This window comes from Callospermophilus lateralis, chromosome 2 (genome assembly GCF_048772815.1).
Source record: "Callospermophilus lateralis isolate mCalLat2 chromosome 2, mCalLat2.hap1, whole genome shotgun sequence".
In the NCBI taxonomy this organism is placed as follows: Eukaryota; Metazoa; Chordata; class Mammalia; order Rodentia; family Sciuridae; genus Callospermophilus; species Callospermophilus lateralis.
This window is the reverse complement of record NC_135306.1, coordinates 70,774,128-70,795,566: the sequence shown is the minus strand read 5'-3', so window position 1 is coordinate 70,795,566 and position 21,439 is coordinate 70,774,128. Positions and strand designations below refer to the sequence as shown.

Below are 21,439 nucleotides of genomic sequence, written 5' to 3'. Positions count from 1 at the left end.
GTCTCATTCTTTATAATAGTACTAAAACTGCTGACACCTTACTATTAATAATAGTAATCAATGTATTCATAACCTCTACTCAATTAAAAGTCATTTAGTAATAACATGACTTTTCATATTATATAATTAAACATATCAATAGTTGAACCATCTATCAGTGAGGTAAAATTTCTCCTGTACTCTTAGGATTTTCCATGGGGACAGGCTTAAAATAGATTAGTAACTGTCAGAAAGAAAATGTCTCTGTTACAACTTTTCTGACAATGCCTTCATTTCCTGGTCATTACCCTTTAACCTATACCCATAATTCAGCTGCACTTGTATTATCACTTATGTGATGACAAGGTGTTTTGGTATGCTTTGGTAAACAGTGGCCTGTGGTACTCCACCCTCTTGAGTACAAATAATAGACACTCAATATTGGTAGAGTTTCACAAAGTCACATTTCCTGAAGTGGCTGTAATTCATCTATACCCGACAGAGGAAGATTCTAATACCATATTATAGGATTACATCACATTCTACTTATAAGATGCATATAAGGAAACAATATTCTCAAATTTCAAGTACCCTGACTGTACATAGTTCTGATTCACTTCCTTATGTCTCTAGATTATGTATTTGAAAGTAAATGGAGAGGTTATACTACTTCTTATCGCAGCGGTAGATTGGATGAGAATTCTTAAGAGTGCAACATATTCACCTCTGACCAGGAACAATTTAAGGGGGAAAAAAAAAAAAGAGAGAATGAAATTATTTAGGGCAGACAATTCTAAATCAAAAGCTGCTGCACCACTCAATGTTAACAAGTAATATTCACATACAGGTAAATGAGTAATAGAAGTAATGAAAACTCTACTTTTACCTTTATACATATGAAAGAAGACCCAAGATCTTAGGCAAGTGTAAAGTCAGGGGTTAAAGTCATCATATAATACACTCATATCAAGAGCAACCTATGACTAAAACTTCACTCTTGGATATTTTGATGCTCCTGAATGTGCTGACACAACTTTCATAACACTGATTAACTTTCAGAGCATGTCTATTACAAGAAATATTGTATTGAAAAGCACAATCACAGAGACCAATATATATAGCTTATTGCCACATACATAGTGCCACGTGGAGGGACTGATAAAACTGTAGTACTTACCATTTTTATATAAACAAGACTGTAATACACGTTTACTTTGGTAAAAGAACAACAAAAAAATGATAACCCAGTTTCTAAGGCTAGGAGTAAAGCCACAAACCAGAATTCCAACTCTTATTTTTTCTTCATCATGTGTACATTCAAGGAAGAACAAAACCTCCTTTTGATTGGTAACTCTGATCAATGTTCATGGGTCACCAAAGTAAAGTAATGAGAAAAAAAAAAAAAACTAAAAAGGATAATGAATTTACAAGGAACTAACAGGATACAGAGAGAGAGCTCATGATTACCAAATTTTTTTCTGAGGGAAGAGGAGATTCTTATTTATTTTCCCTTAATTTCTTCCTCATAGGATTTCCTGCAAACACTATTTATACCACCTTTTACTTTTAATTCATGTCTTTCCTAGACCTCTCTGTTTTCATTTTTTTATTCCTCTGCAATCTCAGTCTGACATTATGTCCTTCCCTTTTTACTTACAACTAGCATTTCTTGTGATCTACCCAAGAGTTACCTGTAGACCCTCCTGCTTTTAATAGATTGCAAATTTATTGGCAGCAGAGATTCACCTTAGTATATTATATAATATGCAGCATAGTATCTTGTATATTAAAGATACTATTTAAAATAATTGCATATCGAACCGAGTTTCCTGTCATTGCTAGCAATCCTTTTTGCTCTGAAATTCAGAGCTACGTCTCAGTTAATATCCTTTGCTATTACCCTCGACTCTTCCTATAGACAATTGTTTTTTATTTTTTTTTATTTTTATTTTTTTTTAAAGAGAGAGTGAGAGAGGAGAGAGAGAGAGAGAGAGAGAGAGAGAGAGAGAGAGAGAATTTTTAATATTTATTTTTTAGTTATCGGCAGATACAACATCTTTGTATGTGGTGCTGAGGATCAAACCCGGGGCCGCACGCATGCCAGGAGAGCGCGCTACCACTTGAGCCACATCCCCAGCCCCGACAATTGTTTTTTAACCTAATAAAACAAGTAGATTATAGTAAATTAACTTTCAAATTCATCTCAGTCTCTTGGTTGTTGTAGGTTAATGGAAATCTGGTTACACAATATGAGGTTTTCGAATAGGCATATTTTAACTTTATAAGTGAAAATTCTGTTCTGGTTAATTTAAGATATAGAAGTGGTTCAAGTCATGGAGGATGTCTTTGTAGCAAACTTCTGTGATCTAATATTGAAATAAAAGAGAGCAGTGAGAGACTATGATTTAAAAAAAAAAAAAATCTGAATCCTAACTGTGAATCTGCTGCCTGCTAGCTAAATAGGGTAAGTCATCTAAATTTCTAAGGCCACTTCCTCATTGTTTCTAACTCTACAGCGTGGTTAATAGAATGCAATAGATATGGCAGAGCTTTAAAAAATGTTAAATTCAATAAAATATCAATTTAAAAAATTATATATATATATATATATATATATATATATATATATATATATTTGCAGATGGACACAATATCTTTATTTATCCATTTTTATGTGGTGCTAAGGATTGAACCTAGTGTCTCACAAATGAAAGGCAGGTGCTCTACCACTGAGCTACAGCTCCAGCCCCTCAATAAAATATCTTAATTATTCACTGATTTAAGATGCAATCTGAAAAAAGAAAAAATTGGTGTTCTCAGGTTAAAGAACAGCTATATGTGACCTCCTTAGGTCAGTTTTAAGCAGCTGAGATCTTTTCCTTTCCCTTTTACCCTGCTTCCCCAAATTGCATCAGCTTCCTGAAAATTCCCTGAAGAATTCTTGCAATAATTCTCACAATTACCATCAACAGAATATAATTTCTAATTTTAGAGGCATTCTTGCATACTGGTTTCTACCTTTTTACCGTTAAAATTCAAGTCAGAAATGATACATCATTTCAGAGCCTCAACAGTAAAACTGCATTTCCAAAATACCATTAAAGAGGAATGCTCTACAACAGCAGCTATTTCTATATCCCAGAGGGCAATCCTTGCTAAAAGTACTTTATTGATCTAAGACATATTCTCTGCAATGTCATTCCTAATCCTTAATTCATGAAGTCACACTGTATTGGTGGGGGAAAGACTCCACTGCTGGGGGTGGGGGAGATGGATAGCCTTCCACAGCTGTTAACAGCAGATCTTACTATGCATATGAAGGATGGAGGCAAAGAAGGAAGTGAGGGCTAGAAAGAAGATGGACAAGAAAAAACTACTACAGTTGTGTCTTTATTATCTTTTAATTCTGTTTGGATTCTGGAAGATGGCATGCACTACTCAACTATCTTCTTCCCAACAACCTCTGCCATCACAAACTTATCTGAATTTTCAAATAAGCTACACAGGTACACATCTACAGACAGAGGAACAGACTGATCACGAAAGTTTAATCTTAAATAGCCCTTTCTTCTGTTGTATTTTAGAATAATATTTTTCTTCTTAATCAATTAATTATGTTTTATAACAGTAAATAATCAACTTTTCATTGGCCTGGTAATGGGATACTTTGTATTTATTTCTAATAATGCATTTATTTTGATGAAAATTGTTGGGATGTCATTTGGAGTTTAAACTGGTAAAAGTTTAGTGAAATATAATACGACATTTAAAATGCCAGTTCTTGTCTCTTAGTCAATAAAATATAATAAACACATTGCTATTTACTCTAAGTCTAATATCCTAAATTAATAATAAAAATAATGATATTTGAAACATGGTGGTATGGGAGGTATCTGATAATGTATAAACTGAAGAGTAATCCAACTGCTATATTTAAGTGGTAAGAATAAAACAATTTATAGAAAATCAGTCTTTAGGCAGTAAACACAAATTAAACATTCTATTTTTACCAAACCTTTTATAATCTCTCTTTCTTCATGCTATTTCATTCTTAAGGTACTCAACTTTGCCCATTACTCTTTAGCCATTTCCCTATAGAAATATTACAAAGTCAAGAGTCTTCTCTGGCTATGATATTACTATGATCAAGTATGAAGGCTTTGCATTTCCATTCCAATTATAAATTGTGATAAGCACCAATGCTTATCAGCATTTAGACAGTTTTTTTTTATTAAAGATTCTGTAATAAGGCACTTAATTTGTAGATGTCCTTATATAAATACACTCTTTAAATTCAAAGACATTTTGAAAAAATAAGGAAAAATTCTCCACAAGGTATTTCATTTTAAAAGCATTCATTTAGTGCCAAGCATGGTGACTCATCTCATTTCCCTTGCTCATTTTCTTCCAAATAGTATGATTTTTTTGTTTCTAATGCATTGTAGAGGCAGGCCTCTCTCCCCAACCTATTGGCTTTTCCCACACTATAGTAGACATAAAAAGCAGGAGTTCTCTGAAGACAGAGCTTCAGGGAGCCTCCTGCTGTTACAGACTTACCACTTCCCCACTGGAGGTCTTGAAACAGTTAAGAGGATTAAGGCTCTCCCCACCCCAAACCACTGTCTTATTGGCCTCATATCTGAGTGTAGTTCAGATGAGAAGCAAAGATATTAAAAAGGAGAGAAGAATTTATTTGTTCAAAGTAATGAAGTTCAACGAGACAAGGGCTACACTGGGACACTCAATGAGAATAAAAACTTAGAATCAATAAGATAAAAATTGCCAATCAGGAGGTACTAAATTTTGGATGTGAGAAGCAAGGGCCTAACTTTATTCAGTAAAAAGATTTATCTAGGCATAGTGGTGCACCTCTGTGATCTCAGCTACTTATAATTCCAGTCACTCAGGAGGCTGAGGCATGAAGATCACTGTGCAAAGACAACCTGAACAATTTAGCAAGACCCTATCTCAAAATAAAAAATAAGTTTAAAACAGGGCTGGGGATAAAGTGTCTTTAGGTTCAATCCTCAGTACTGCAATAAAAACAAACAAACAAACAATACAAATAAGAAGATTTAGTAAAAAAGGAAACAAGTTTCTTAGTTGTAAAAAACTAAAGCAATTGTCAGCCCAGACATTTCCAGAGCAATGTAGATTCCAAGGCAGGGTATACCAATTTTTCCATTTTTTCATTTGAAATATTTTAATGATCAAAGCTACTTCCAGTGAACATTCATCTCATAGCATTTAAGTTCTGGGCTACCTTCTCCCCATTAGTGACATTTGTTTTAACCTGTTGTGTTCATGGGACTCCTGAGTAAGCTTCTGCTTTACTAAAGAATTCTATAGCTGAAAAGTTTGAAAACCACTGACTTAAGATACAGGACAATTCACACTGGGCACCAAGGCACAGGCATCTCTAATCCCTCTAATCCTCATCACCTGTGAGGCTGAGGCAGGATCAAAAGGCCAGCCTCAGCAACTATGCAAGACCCTAAGCAACTTAATAAGATCCTGTATCAAAATAATAAACAAAAAGGGCTGTGGATATGGCTTTGTGGTAAAGTGCCCCTGAATTGATCCCCAATACCAAAAGAAAAAAAAAAAAGAAAGAAAGAAAGAAAGAAAGAAAGAAAGAAAGAAAGAAAGAAAGAAAATGGTGTCCAGATTCTGTCCAATGTCCCAGAGGGACAGAAAACTGAAATAGAAAACTTATAGGTTCAACCGTCAGCTCAGATCCCAGTCTGTTTGTGGCCTGTCATTGTTTTATAGCAGCTTTTCTTTTCTTTTTTACTACTATGGTGATGTTAATCATGAACTAATGCTGTATCCATGATGATACAGCCTTCATTCATTCATTTGCAGTTCTGGGGAATGAACCCAGGCATTCACACATGATAGGCCTACAATTTTTTTTTTTAAGTGGGTGGAAAAAGGAAAAGAAGTAGGCTAGACATTTTAACAGAAATGTGCATTATTTGCCTACCACATTTCTAACTTAATAGAAGAAAAATGTTGCTTGGTTACCTGAAACAAAAGGCATTCAGCACCTGGAAGCAAACCTATTTAATACTTTCCATAGAAACAAATATTAGAAAACAAAGCAGGATGGTACTCAACAGTATGTGGTAACAGCACATAGCAGACAACTTCCATGAAACAAGATGGTGACATTTGTAAAAATTAATGAAGCATCAGGCTCAGGTTGAAGAGGGGGAAAAAGTCTTTTGACTGAATAATACAATACTAAAAAATCACTATGAAAGAGGGGGAAAACATGCCTTTGCAATCTGACCAATTTGCATTTGAATCTTTGTTCCCTCTACTTTTGTCTAGGATGAAACATCTAATCTCTCTAATCCCAGGATAAACAAAGAATTTCTTTCTGGCCTAAGATTGAAGAAGGGAACAAAATCTTTTCAGTTTATATTTCAAGTACCTGGAAAAATATAAATACATATTTTAAAATATTTCTTTACTTATTTGCTTATTTATGTGTTCTGGGGATTGAACCCAGGACTGTGCACATGTTAAATAGACACTCTACTAAGTATTAAAAAACATGATTCCTTCCTCCTTCTCAAAGAGTTACACAAATCATTTTATAAGATCTCTTGCTTTTCTAATAATTTAGCTCTACATCCAAGGTTATTTATACTGCTCATAAGTGATTTGGGACAAATCAGGAATAGTAATGAAAGTTTTAATTAATCTTTGGGTTTCTTTTTCAAAAGTCAAAAATAAGGTCACTGAAAAAATAATTTTATATAAAATGGCAGACTTGCCCTGAACCACAACTCATACATTTATTAATAGTAATATTAAAATCTGAAATCTAATAGTGATCATGCCATTTAGTGCCAAAGGAGATCTGGATCCCACCATAACAGCCCTTCTACCAGGGAGTAGCAGGTACTGGCCTTAAGAGCAACTATCTAAGGAAAAATGAGTGTGGAATTCTGGTAGAGACTGATCTGACTTCTAAGTCACAGTGTACAGGTGACTGTTGATTGTAGGGTTTTTACTTTTGTGAGCCTTTCACTTTATTTCTATAAAGACCTCAAGCTTTGAATATCCAGAGCTATTTACTTATTTATTTTGTAGGGTTTGGGCTTGGTGGCAAGCACTCTATTACTGAATTACATTCCTAGCCCTATGTAGAGCTATTTAAAATTGACTTATCACAAAGGAAAGCACCAGCTGCTTTTTATCCCTATCCTCTCACTGCCTTCATTTAATTCCCTCTATCAAATACAGTCTTCAACCCATCTCTCTTTCAATCAACTCAAGTTAGGACCTCTATTCTGTTTTTAAAACTCTCTGGTGATGGTCCAGGATTATTTCCAGTAACTGGGAGAGACTGCCATAACGAACATGCTTATAAAAATTCCTGCAGCATGTTAGCACACTGGAAGAAAATAAATATGCAACACTGTTTGCCAAGTACAAACATGGGACCATATCTGCTTCCCATGGTTGAAGCAGGTATGTGTGAAAATTTTGATGCCAAACTTTTTTTTTCTGCTCTAATTTCTGGTATCAGATCCCCATGAATGATGGATATTTGCTAATGGTATGGGTTTTGACATTTGAAAAGAGACAAATGGGAGAAAGGACTTTAATTGTTCCCATATTCAGAATATTACTACTTCAATTTAAAATAAATGTCACTTACAAAGAGCCCCCTTTTCCCTTAACATTTTATATTCTACTTAACATTTCTTTATACACATTGTTTTGTTGCATAATTTGTGGCAAGTGATATTTAGACAAGTAAAATAGTGTTCAACATATGTTAGTTGTGGTTGGACACAATACCTTCATTTTATTTATTTTTACGTGGTGCTGAGGTTTGAACCCCACTCCTGGCATGTGCTAGGCAAGCACTCTACCGCTGAGCCACAACTCCAGCCCCAGTATTCAACATTTTAACCAGAAAAATGAAATTACACAGAAGTTACTTTTGTTTGTGTGTTTGTGGGTGGGGTGGAGGGTTAGTACTAGGGATTGAACCCAGGGCCTAATGCATGCTAGGCAAGTGCTCTGGCTACAACTCCAGTTTTTGAAAAATTTTATTTTGAGATATGGTCACACTAAATTGCCTAGATTGGCCTTGAATTTGTGAGCCTCCTGCTTCAGGTTCCCAGTACCTGGGATTGTAAGTGTAAGCTACCATGTCCAGTTAAAAAACACATCTTTGACAGTAACAAAGTACAAATGGTCTACTACTTCTAATGTTTTGACTTACAATTTATTGTTTTCATCATGGTATAAAAACAAACCCATACAAGGATTGTTTCCCACTTTCAATACATTATACAATTAATTACATGTTTTATTATGAAATAGTTTGTGTTTTCTGGGCATGGTGACACTCATCTGTAATTCTAGTAACTAGGAAAGAGAATTGAAAGATTAAGGCCAGCCTCAGGTACTTAGCTAGGCCTTTTCTTAAATTGAAAAAAAAAAAAAAAAAAAGTGTGTGTAGGTGACTGCTATAGCTCAGTGGTAAAGGACCCTTGAGTTCAATTCTCGGTAGTACACACACACACACACACACACACACACACACACACACGAATAGTTCCTGTTGGATACTTTTTGCCTAGCTGTAGATTAATTATACTGAGTATATATAGGGAAGGTAAAGCTAAGATATGATGTTTGGAAGGTTAAAAATACTAAACATATATTCTTTTGCATGTTTAATTCTAGGGATCAAACTTGCTAGGCAAGTATGCTACCACTCCTAAAGACATTTTTATTAACTTATATTTTTGGTGGTTCTGTGGGTTAAACCCAAGACCTTGTGCATGTGAGGCAAGCACTCTACCAATTGAGCTATATCTTCAGCCCTCTAAACACATTTTTAACTTAAGATATTTTCAACTTATATGACAGGTTTGTCAGGAAGTAACACCATTATCAGTTGAGAGGCATCTGTAAACATCTTATAGAAACCCTAACAGAGGACAAATTTAAATTATAGGTGACTACTAACTTGAACAAAATATTTAAAATTTCAAAACAAGTTATGTTAGCAACATCATCAATAGATTTAAATTCCTTATAATGTTGGGCATGTCTTTTTTTTTTTTTTTTTTGGTGGTGCTGGGGATTGAACCCAGGGCCTTGTGCATTCGAGGCAAGCACTCTACCAACTGAGCTATATCCCCATTCCCCTGGGCATGTCTTAATACACAGAAAAAGCAAGGTGGATATTGATGAGTTATACACTCTATAACTCTTTCAGTCATGGGACTGAAATTGGAAAGCTAGGCTTTCCTATATGCCTCACATACCATGTGTCTAGGATTATCAGAAATTTATGATGTCCTGGGGCTCGGGATATATCTCAGTTAGTAGAGTGCTTGTTTCACAGGCACAAGGCCCTGAGTTCAAACCCCAGCACCACAAAAAAAAAAAAAAAAAAAAAAAGAAGGAAAGAAATTAACGATGTCCTAGTGGGAAGGTAACATGTTCAGATTGACAAGGTTCAAAACATATTAGTCTAAAATAAGGTGTCTCGGCAAATTGAATAGTTTAAGATGAAGGAATCTGAGAAACAGCAGGTGTAGGAAAATCTCTCTGACCTTCTCCTTATAAGACACTCATTCAAGACATGCCTTCATGATACCTGGAGGAAAAGATCATCATTATCTCCAAAGGCAGACAAAGGTCTAGCTAAGTTTCCTACTTTGTCCTATCACATTTTCCCATGGCTTTCCATTCCTTATCAAACCTAATATGAAAGCACTTGGGTTTAATAATTTCTTCAAATCTTTATTTCTTTATGAAGGTTCCCATGGCACATAAAATTTGTGTGGGGTGTAGCTCAGGGGTAGAGTACTTGCCTAGCCTGTAGAAGGCCCTAAATTCAATCCCCACAGCACTGCCTAAAAAACTAAACAAAAAACTGTGTAAATGTCACATAAAACTCATATTAAATAAAGGTGTCCTTTTCTCTTGCTATTGTTTTTGTTAAAAGAAGGGCCTCAACTAAGAACCTAGAAGGGTAGATGGAAAAATAACTTTTTCTTCCTTTACAAGATCCTATTTTGACTAGTAATGTCTCACTCTCTTAAGCTATGACCTGTTTTCCATTAGCTTGGGCTTCTTTACTCTTAGAGATCTTCCTTTAGGCTTTAAAATCTAGTTATCTATATTTTGGCATTTATACAATATTTCCCTCATCTTGCTTTATTGTGAGCTGAAGTACGGCTAACCACATCTACCTCAATATAATGCAGAATAGTAGCTCTTGAGGTCCTTCTTAGCCCTCATCTCCTTGACACAATGGTCTCTTGAAGACCTCTGAATCACAGCTAGTGACAATACCACCACAAACTCCCCTAACTCCAAGAACTTCAACAGCTTTGAGTCAGAACAAAGTTGTATGTGTTTGAGCTAATGTGTTCACATCCAACCATTTTCAAAGATTGGTATATTCTAAATTTTCTGGAAAACTAATTACAGTTATGCATTATATAATGATATTTTTGTCAATGATGAACCACATACAGGATGGACTATAATGGTAAGCTATCCCCATCATTAAGTGATGTGTGACTTATAAAAATTTGCCACTTACACTGCTTTCCTTTTCTTTTTGTTTTTAACTGAATCTTTGTGTTTGTCCAAATAAATATTTGTTTTTCTAGGATTTAAAGTATGCAAGTTTTTCTGGCCATGAAAAAAAAATTTTTGGAGCGGGTACCTGAATTGAACCCAGGGGCACTTAACTGTTGAACAACATCGCCAGCCCTTTTAATATTTTATTTAGAGACAGGTCTCACTGAGTTGCTAAATGCCTTGTTAAGTTGCTGAGGCTGGCTTTGAACTCAGATCCTCCTGCCTCAGCCTCCCTAGTCCCTGGGATTATAGGTGTGCACCACTGCACCTGGCACTGGCCATGAAAATATTAAGATTATAAGTAACATAGAAAAGAAGAGAAAAATCTAAGAGCCATATAAGTATGTCTGGAAATTCTATAGCCTGTGGAAGACTAATAACTGCTATAATCTTTCACATACTAGCACATTCATAATGAAGATAAACACCTAGGATTATATATTTATTTATTTATTTATTTTTTAGGTACCAGGGATTGAACTCAGGGACACTCATCAACGAACCACATCCCCAGCCCTATTTTGTATTTTATTTAGAGATAGGATCTTACTGAGTTGCTGAGGTTGGCTTTGAACTCTCAACTCTCCTATCTCAGCCTCCTGAGCTACTGGATTATTGGCATGTGTCACCAGCTAGCATATATTGAAGATGGGCAATTAGAATACAAACAATTGCTAAGACAGAAATGTTCTTAAAAGATTTTCTTTCTTACACAATACTAATCTATTAAAATCCTATGAATATGCAAATATTTATTACCTATACTTTTAGGGAAAAAATGCTAGAAAGAGAAAATGGAGATTGATGAAATCTTAAAAAGATCTTTATAGAAAATGCCTTGTAGAAAATACTCAGAAACCTACAAATCTTGTATTAGGCCTATTAACTAAAAGTACACAACTAGTATCTAATTGCTATCCAGAGAATATACTTAATTCATTTATAAAAATCTAAATTAGATATTGCATACAATTTCCCTATTATTAAATTTCCCTACTGCTAATTTGGGCCAGTGAGAATAATACTCATCAGACTTGTTTAAAGGTGTTTTGTTCTGGAAGGGAATGCTGAAAAACAAGAAGAAAACACTGAAAGACAGAAGTGAGAAATTTATAAACCTTTTAAAGGGGGAGTCAACTATACCCAAAATAAATCTAAAAATTCTGGTCTGAAAGATTAGTACTGGAAAAAAATTTTTCTAAAAAGTTTGTAACTTTCCATACTAAAAAGAAGCATCCTGTGCACGTTTCATTGTCTTTTAAGAGAAAAGATCTCTTTCTTTCTTTCCTTTTTTTCTTTTTGGTACTAGGGATTGAACCCAGAGGTGAGTTATCACTGAGCCCCATTCCACAGCCCTTTTATATTTTTTATTTTGAGACAGGGTGTCATTAAGTTGCCTAGGACCTCGCTAAGTTGCTGAAGCTGGTCTCAATCTTAGGATTCTCCTGCCTTAGCTTCTGGAGCTGCTGGGATATCATGCCTGACAAAAAAGATCTACAATGTGCTAAACAAACTTGGAGGTAAATTAACAGTATGACTATCTTAGCCATTGCAATCAGTCACCTTCAGACAAGTATCAAAAAAACTTCACAATAAAATTTGCATTTTTTTGTGTTGTATGTTTCAGTGTATTTGAAAAATTGAAAGCATTTCAGATGTTTTAGTATCTGTTTCATAGAAAGTATAATTCTTAATTTAATAAATTTTATAGAAAAAATAAAGTTAAGAAAATGCAGCATATCTCAGGCAAAATAAATCACTCAAATTAAGACACTCAAAGCTATCAAATATTCCCAAGTAAACAAATTATTCCATAGCTTCAGTTTTAGATTCACAGATATGCTGACATTTTTTGACAAAAATAAACACCAACAGCTATATTACATATATTTAGACAGACCTTCCAAAGTTTAAGTAAAATTTTCTCTCATAAAGTGAGAATACCACTTACTGCAGTGGCACACACTATAATCTCAGCAATTTGGGAGGTTGAGGCAGGAGGATCAAGTTCAAGGCCAGCCTCAGCAATTTAGCAAGACACTGTCACAAAGTTAAAAAAGGCTCAGTGGTAAAGCACTCCCGAGTTCAATTCCAAGTATAAAAAAAAAAAAAATAAACAAAAATATAAAGAAGAACACCTTCAAGGAAGATGAAGCTATTGAACAGTTAAATAAAGAAATAATGAATAAAGGTTATTTTTGGGGGTACTGGAGATTGAACACAGGGCACTCAACCACTGAGCCACATCCCCAGCCCTATTCTCTATGTTATTTACAGACAGGGTCTCACTAAGTTGCTTAGCACCTCACCATTGCCAAGGCTGGCTTTGAAATAGTGATCCTCCTGCCTCAACCTCCAGAGCTGCTGGAATTACAGGCATATGCCACCATGCCCTGCTTGAGCAAATGTTCTTAATAGCTATTATACAGATTACCAAATTAAATTCATAATGTAAAAAGAATATGCTAATTTTTACATTGAATGTAATTACAAAAAATTTTATGGATTGAATTAAAAGATCAGATTCCTTTTAAGAATTTGTAAAGATAATCTATAGTAAATATTGTTATTTTATTAGTAGGAGACATTTTGTAACACAAACTTCTTCTCAGCCAAAACTCACTTTTTATGAACAAGGTTCTATGAGTGATGCATTATTATTTGTGAAAGACTGGATCAGGGAGTGATGAATCTACTTTTTCTCATCTCTAAAAACCAAGATTCAATATGCATGCAAGACAAAATGCTAAAAGAGAGAATGGAATTTTTATGTGTGTATGTGGTGCTGGGGATTGAACCCAGGGCCTTGTGCATGTGAGGTAAGCACTCTATCAACTGAGCTATATCCCAGCCCAAATGGAATGTTTTTAAAAAATTGACCTTGATATTTATTTGGACACAATTTTGGAAATTAGGAAATGAAATAACAAAGTATGATATACATGCCACTGGTTAAGGTAATGAAGAAACTTAACTCACCATTTTTTAGGTTTTGATAATGGTTTGTATTTGTTGTATTTTACACGCCATTCAAGAACTTCTTTACAGCGCTGACATACTCCATCGTGAAGTTTTTGGTTAATTTTCTTAAAAACAAACAGAAAAACAAATTAAAAATTTCACACATGAGTGAGTATAGCAAACCCCTTAAAAAGGCATGAGAGAAATTTACTTTTTTTTAAATATATTTTTTTAGTTGTAGATGGACACAATATCTTTATTTATTTATTTTTATGTGGTACTGAGAATTAAACCCAGTGTCTCATACATGTGAGGCAAGTGTTCCACCACTGAGGTACACCCCCAGTCTGAGAAGTTTACTTTTTAAAAATATTTTTAGTTGTAGATGAACACAATATCTTTATTTTGTTTATTTATTTATTTAAATGTGGTGCTGGGGATGGAACCCAGGGCCTCATGCATGCTAGGCAAGCACTCTGCCACTGAGCCACAACTCTAGCCTGATAAGTTTATATTTTTTAAAAAACAATAACCTAACTTTAATCTGTATAACATTCTATGACATATTACATATTTTATGTATATTATCCTCTGATTCTTTAAAAGATAATTGTTCTTAACTGGGTTTAGCTCAGAATCATCTAGAAAACTTCAATTTTTCTGACGAGTATTTTGAGAAAGCTTTCCTGTTGACCAGATGTACATCATATCCTGATGGGTCAAAATTCATACTGTATAGTTAAGACACATATATTTTAGTATATGTTAATTATACCTCAAAAATGCAATAATTAAAAAAGAAAACATAGCTCATATTATTTCAACAATTCAAATATAATCAGTAAGTTGGAATTAAACTGAGGAATCCATTCTGAATTATCTTTTTTTTTTTTTTTTTTTTTTTTCAGTCTCTAGAGTTCCAACCCAGGATCTGGGACATGTTAGGCAAGTGTTACCTAGCTGCACCTCCAGCCTGGGAATATGAAAAAAAAAAAGGGGGAAAGAAGGCTGGAAACAAGGCAGCATTTCATTACTCAGTCCTTTTGCATTCTTACATAAGGAAAAATATTTTCAAAAAGTTCTTCTTGAGGCTGGTTGTGGTGGTGTACACCTGTAATCCCAGTGGTTTAGGAGATTGAGGCATGAGGATCTTGAGTTCAAAGTGAGCCTCAGGATAATCGAGGTGCTAAGCAACTCGGTGAAAGCCTATCTCTAAAAAAAATTTGTATGTGTAAATAGCTTGGTGAGAAAGGGGCTTTATGAGGAAAGAAAACATTTTTAATTATGATTTCCCTCTCAAAATATGGTGGGGTAGAAATGTAATATATAGTAAAATTTTAAATGTATCATACCATCTCTGTAACAGATTCAGAATCTAAACTATATATTTTCAAAGTACTCTTGAGAATTTTCTGATGTCTTTGGCTGAGGAACAGCCAATTACTGAACTTACGAATAGAAGGCATTTTAAATCTTTTCTTTTTTACTCCCTTTGTTCTTTTTTAAATTTCTCAAGGGGAGAGAAACATATCACAAAGATGCCAATTCTTTGGAAGGATATTTGATAGAGTTAAAAGCACAGTGTTTAGACTAGATCATCTGAAGGAAAACAAAACTTTTGAGAAGTGCTTGATATTCTTGAAAGCTCTGAACAAGATGGCAAAAATAATTGGACAAAACATTTATTCAAAGAGAAAATATTACAAGGATATTTTCAAAATCCATAAATTAAGCTGTGAATACATTATGTTTAACTCTGGTGAAAAACATATTGTTACTATCATTATGTATGGGTATATCCCTTTCCTCCTGACTTATGTAGAGTTCCCAGGAATGTCAGCTGTGTATCTCACTATATTGGTTCCATACTGTGGTACACTGGTGTCAGAAAGAAGGACAGCTATGCCCACAGGCCAAACTCCTCTTCCTCCCAATCTTGGTCCTCAGTGATCATGTACAAAGCTAATTAAGAAATATGCAGAACTAGGGGGCTAGGGATATAGTTCAGTTGGTAGAGTGCTTGCCTTGCATGCACAGGGCCCTGGGTTTAATCCCTAGCACCACCAAAAAGAAGAAAAGAAAAAAAGAAATATGCAGAACTAAAGTTCGCATTTCATCATTTGTTCTCACTGCCTTCTGTTGCCTAGAATATCTTACTAAAAACATTACTTGTATTTTCTTAACTCCAATAATAATAGGAACAAGTTAATGACCTTGAACTATAATTACAATAAGAATATGATATAAACTTTCTAACTGGCATTTTCTTAGAATTCAAAACATTTTATGACCTGCAATTTTACTACACATAGCACGCTCAGCTTGTTAACTGCCATGTTAACCAGGAAGTATTATTTGGCTTCTTGTTTGCTTCTGTATCCAATTTCTGACCAGTTCATCTTGATTTACAAAGCTGTGCATAGTTTGGAAACTGGTTTCTTCAGGGTGGATTGACAGTAGAACAAAAGAGGTCTTTGTGGGAACTTGTCCTGAAAGTGATGTGTGAAGCAGTATAAACGGAGATGTTGTACAGCATTCACATGACCAACTGGCCATAAGACAAAATTAAAGTTGATGTTTATGTGTCAAGAAATGAATGAGGGTGGGCTGGGGATGTATCTCAGTGGTAGAGAACTTTCCTAGGAAGTGTGAGGCCCAGGCTTCCATACCTAGTACCACACACATAGAAAGAAAGAAAAAACAAATGAATGGGGTAAGGATGACAATGAATTTTCACTTGAAAGTAAAATGCAGAAAGAAAGATATACACCTTATTTTACCTTATTTTGGCAAACCAGAAGTAAATTCCAAAGGTGAGCAAAGAAAGCTAAATCCTGATTCTAGGAATTGTTCCATCTGGGGCAAAAGAGATGGCAGTCTTACTTCACTCACACTTAAGTGAACAACTAACCTGTTGGGAGCCACAGATGAATTGTGAGCTTGTCTGAGCCATCTCTAAGCGGAGGTGTGCCCCTCAAAGAACTCTCTGTGCCATCTCACCAATCTGAGACCACTCCGTTGCCTTGGCAACGTCCTGCTCATAGAGAATTCTGTGATACTGCTGAATGTATTGGTTCAGACAGTTCAAGGAGGTGGAAAGAGATATCAGTGTACCCATATAGTCTTGAGGTGCCAGCTGCCTGGAAGAGGAGGAATTACTGAGAAGGTGATAAGGCTCCATTCAGGCCAACTTCCCCATAACCTCCTGCTTCTCTCTCGTTTACCTTTAAGAACCCTTCCTCATAATAAATCCCTTTGATGCGTTCCCCTATAAATAAAGCATGCAGACCCTCACTCTTTGTTAGAGACAGGACTCATCAGGTCCAATCTTCCCACCAGGACCCCGCTGTGAAACTACTTTTCTGAGTCTTTTATTTCTTATTAATTATTTCAGACTTTTAATTTATCAGTTGGATCAGTTAACTAACTGATCCCTTGTGCAGGACACAGCGACACCAACCCTCTTTTGGCAATTAATTTGAGTATACCACTCAAGATGGAAGATCACAGGTTATTAAGGTCAGACTTAAGTATGCCCAAATATAAAATGAAAACAGTTTTGCAAATACAAAAGCCTTTAAAAGCTAGACATGGTGGCTTATGCCTGTAATTCCAGCAACTCAGGATGCTGAGATAGGAGGATCAACTTCTAGGCTGAGACCCTGTTTCAAAATAAAAAATAAAAAGGGCTGGTAGCTCAGTGGTAAAGTGGCCCTGAGTTCAAGTCCCCATCACTAAAGAAAAAAAAACACACACACACACAAAACTTCATTGGAAAATTTCACTGAATGAACACTTTTTAAAAAGTTAAACTTAAATACTTACCTAACATATACATAATATCTAAAAATTGTCTTAGCCATCATTAGCTTACATATTTTAGAGTAAGTGGTATTATCCCTGTCATAAGCATTCTGTTAGAGCACAATAATATAACACAGCAATCCCACACAGAAATGGGGTGAGGACTTTGACTTCCTGAAAAGTAGCAAGAGCAAATTTTAAATATGTGCATCAACATGCTGATGCTGAAAAGTATTTTGTAAAATGTAAAGTCTCTTTTAACAGAAGAAAGATACTATTGTAGGAGGGAAGGAATTTGAATACCATTCAAAAGCAATTAATGTCATTGTAGATCACAATTCTTTCAGAAATGTTAAAGGTAAAGTGACTGCAAATGGCATATTTTACTTCCCTTGATTGAAAAAAAGAAAAATGAAATTCTCAAAGGAAAATGCTAATTCTAACTGCTGCTAAATATTTATTTTCATGGACTGGCGTTTGTTCTTTGTCCTGAATTACTCCTCCCCATAAAATAAGGAATTTTATTTAAATATAGCAATGGCAATGTTATTCCAGAAAATAAAAATGTTTATATTTTAAATTATATTTAAAAGTATATAATTTTAATTTTCTAGAAACACTCTCTTATTCTAAAATTGACAAACGGACAATGGAGTACTGCATTTGGAAGTAGGAACTTATAGGACTAATGAAAATAATGTGAAAATCTGTCTTTTAGTTTGTGACTTTCAAATAATAAACTACATTATTTTAAATACTTTGAATATGGCTAGAAAAAAACAGATAAAAGTGGCTGGGGTTGTAGCTCAGTGGTGGAGTGCTTGTCTCACGCTTATGACTGGGTTCGATCCTCAGCACCACATAAAAATAAATAATTATAAGTAAATTTTTAGTTGTGTCCATCTACAACTAAAAATACAATTAAAAAAAAAAAAGATAAGAGAATCAAAGTGAGGAAAAACTAAAGGAAACAGAGAAAAGCTGAAAGCACTCAGGGGCACAGTTAGGAAGACCACCTGCTGGAGATGGCTACAAGTGAGGTCTGACCTTTCTAGCAGCCAGAAAAACAGAACTCAATGTCTGTAACAAGCCAAAAATCCAGTTTCTCAGAAGCAGCTTAACTATTCCTGTTACTAAAATCCAAAGTTTCATGTTCCCCAAAAGGATATCATGTGATATAATAAGCAAAGCTCTCCAAAATACATAATATTTAACACAACTGTTTTCCATCCTGGTTCTCAATGGAACCTGTGTTATGGTACTCAGACACAGCCTGGTAAAAAATGTTACTCAGGAATGAAGTATAGGTACAGATCCCTGATGGTTGGTTGTATGACCTGTAGAATGCACTGTATATCATAAGGCCACTCAATAAATACTATTTCTCTCAATTAAGTTTTAAGAATATTCCATTCTATTATAAAAAATGTCAAATTTGCAGAAAATTTTAAATAATAATATTAACATTAGCCACATACACACTACCTAGAAACAATCATGAACATTTTACATATTTGCTTTTTATGGGTGTGTGTGTGTGTGTGTGTGTGTGTGTGCATATATATTTTTATTTATTTATTTATTTATTTATTTATTTATTTATGGTGCTGGGGATTGAATCCAGGGCCTGCATGTGAGGCAAGCACTCTACAACTGAGCTATATTCCCATCCCAGGTGTATACTTTTTAAAGTCAAGAACATAAAGGCACTATACCTCTTACTACTAATCATATTCTAGAAATACTTTCTCATGTTGAACCATAATACTGTTACCATACTGAAGAAAAAGGTAAAATAACTCCCTAGTATAAATGAGTGTACCTATTCTACATTGAAATTTCCTTGACTGCTCACATATTTTTCATAGCTGTCCCCCTGCCTCCCCCTGCTCTCCAGCATCAAATCCAGGATCAAATCAGTATTTAGCTCTTATGTCTCTTTTGATCCACCCACTTTTATCCTTTTTTACGAAGTTGTGTTTGAAAATACCAGGCAAACTATCTTAGAGAATATCTCACATTCCAGATTTGTTTGATTGTTTTCTCATACTGGAATTAAACTCATTGCTTTACCTTCTATATTTCCTATGAAGAGGAAGTTTAGTTCAAAGTCTTGATAACATCTGGGAAAAGTGTATTTTGATCAGAACAATTCATACGTGTTGCTACTGCTGTGTATTTTGTATTATTCTAAGTTAGGAGGCAAAGAATGTCAAGTTCTCACCTAGTCAACAGTGCTAGATTATCAATATTAAATTTTACTCATGTAAAACTTTTGAACCTATAAATCCATCTAAAAATGTAATAATAGGTAACAATTTGAACATCTATTACTCTCTGAAATACATTATTTTGATAAGTCACTTTTTGTGTGTTTTACTATTTCAGTAAATGAGCTAGTCATATATATAGTTCAGAAATACTTTTGAAGCAAGTTCTAGAAGTAAAATTAGTTTTACTGTCACTTGTGGAAAAATGTAAAATCAAAGTTACTATTGGTTTACCTTTTTTTTTTGTTAAATTTAAGGAAACTATAGTTATACAACATTGCTAGTCAGAAATTAGCTATCAACTTTTTTTTTTTTTTTTTGGCTCCACTGGAAATCGATTCTAAGGCACTTTGCTACTACTTTACCATTGAGCTACATTTCCTGTGCTTTGTATTTTATTTTGAAACAAGGTCTCAATAAGTTGCCCAGGCTGTTCTTGAAATTGTGATCCTCCTATCTCAGCTTCCTGAGTCACCAGAATTACAGGCATGTGTCACCATGCCCAGCAGTTATCAACATTTTATTACCAAAAACATCAGCCCATTCTCCCTCAAGCAAAATATTACTCTAGTATTAAAAAATGTCCGGTATAGATGTATACATTGAATACATATTTAGCTTATTTTTTTTTAGTTGTTGATGGACCTTATTTTATTCCTTTATTTATATGTGGTGCTGAGAATCAAACCCAGTGCCTCACATATGCGAGGCAAGCGCTCAACCACTGAGCCACAACCCCAGTTCCCATATTTAGTTTTTATTTATACAAATTTAATTAAAAACCATAAAACAAAGCATGCCTCTACTATGAGACAAAATTATTTTCTTCCTTGAAGTCTAGCTCATCTTTCTCCCATTCATTCTAAAGTCATCACAAATCTTTAAAATACCAATAAGAGAATTCAAAATATATTCTAAAAATGTTCCTCTTGTTCAATAAATACACTTAGAGCATAGCTTTTTCTAGAAGTAAAGAAATATATTTGATTCCCTCCTTCTCCTTTTCTTATTATGGCTGGAATCTTTAACAAACATCAACTGCAACAATAAACAATCACATTTCATCCGAAAGACATCTGAATCTAAAATGAGTTCTGATCATTCCAAACAGAGGGCTATTCTCTTAATAGGTCGATACACAGATACTGTCAGTTGCAAATATACAGAGAGGGTCTATGTACAGACTATCTACTGTTGTTACAACAGCCAAGCAAACTATCTAGATTTTCACTGACAATTTTATTGCAGACACTTAAATAGAATCACACCTGTCTACAGGGAAAAACACAATGTGGCAGTACCTTTTTCTAGCAGTAAGAGAAAACCCATTAAGGCGATTTTCTTTTCCAAAATACATCCCCCTTCTTTTGAGAATCAAACCTAGGGCCTTACACATGCTAGACAAGCATTCCACCACTGAGTTACAACTATGTATATGTGTGTGTGTGTGTGTGTGTATACATATTCTATAATACACACATACATACATACACACACACACACACACACACACCCCAAATTCACTTTTATTTCTTTCCTTTAACTGAGTTTTATTCCCCCGCAGGGGGTGTACTATTCCTGGAGGTACTGTAATACCAGATTGATGTGCAGCATGACAGAGCAAGCTCCTACTCCATCTCCTACATTTTGAGATGGGGTCTTATGAACTTTGAACTAACCTCCTGCCTCAGCCTCTTGAGTACAAAAATATTTTTAAAAAAACATCGCCAATACAAAACACAGAAACAATTCTCTCTTGACAACAAGTAAATTTTTGCCTTAACAAGAATTAA

The 21,439-nt window shown here is 34.7% G+C and overlaps 1 protein-coding gene and 1 non-coding gene across 6 annotated transcripts in view; both read right to left on the bottom strand.

The window, feature by feature from the left end:
• The window catches only part of C2H9orf85 (chromosome 2 C9orf85 homolog), a 64,139-nt gene that overhangs the window by 11,982 nt on the left and 30,718 nt on the right, over window positions 1–21,439 (bottom strand). For all 5 annotated transcript variants that reach the window (XR_013090262.2, XM_076843490.2, XM_076843489.2 and 2 more), the window contains exon 2: window positions 13,591–13,697. Coding sequence is in view for 4 of the 5 variants with exons in the window: in XM_076843490.2 (XP_076699605.2) it covers window positions 13,591–13,697 (107 nt within the window). In the remaining variant the exon portion in view is untranslated. The remainder of the gene's footprint in view (window positions 1–13,590; window positions 13,698–21,439) is intronic.
• On the bottom strand, window positions 9,083–9,155 carry Trnas-cga (transfer RNA serine (anticodon CGA)). The gene has a single exon. It is a non-coding gene; the product is annotated as a tRNA-Ser (tRNA).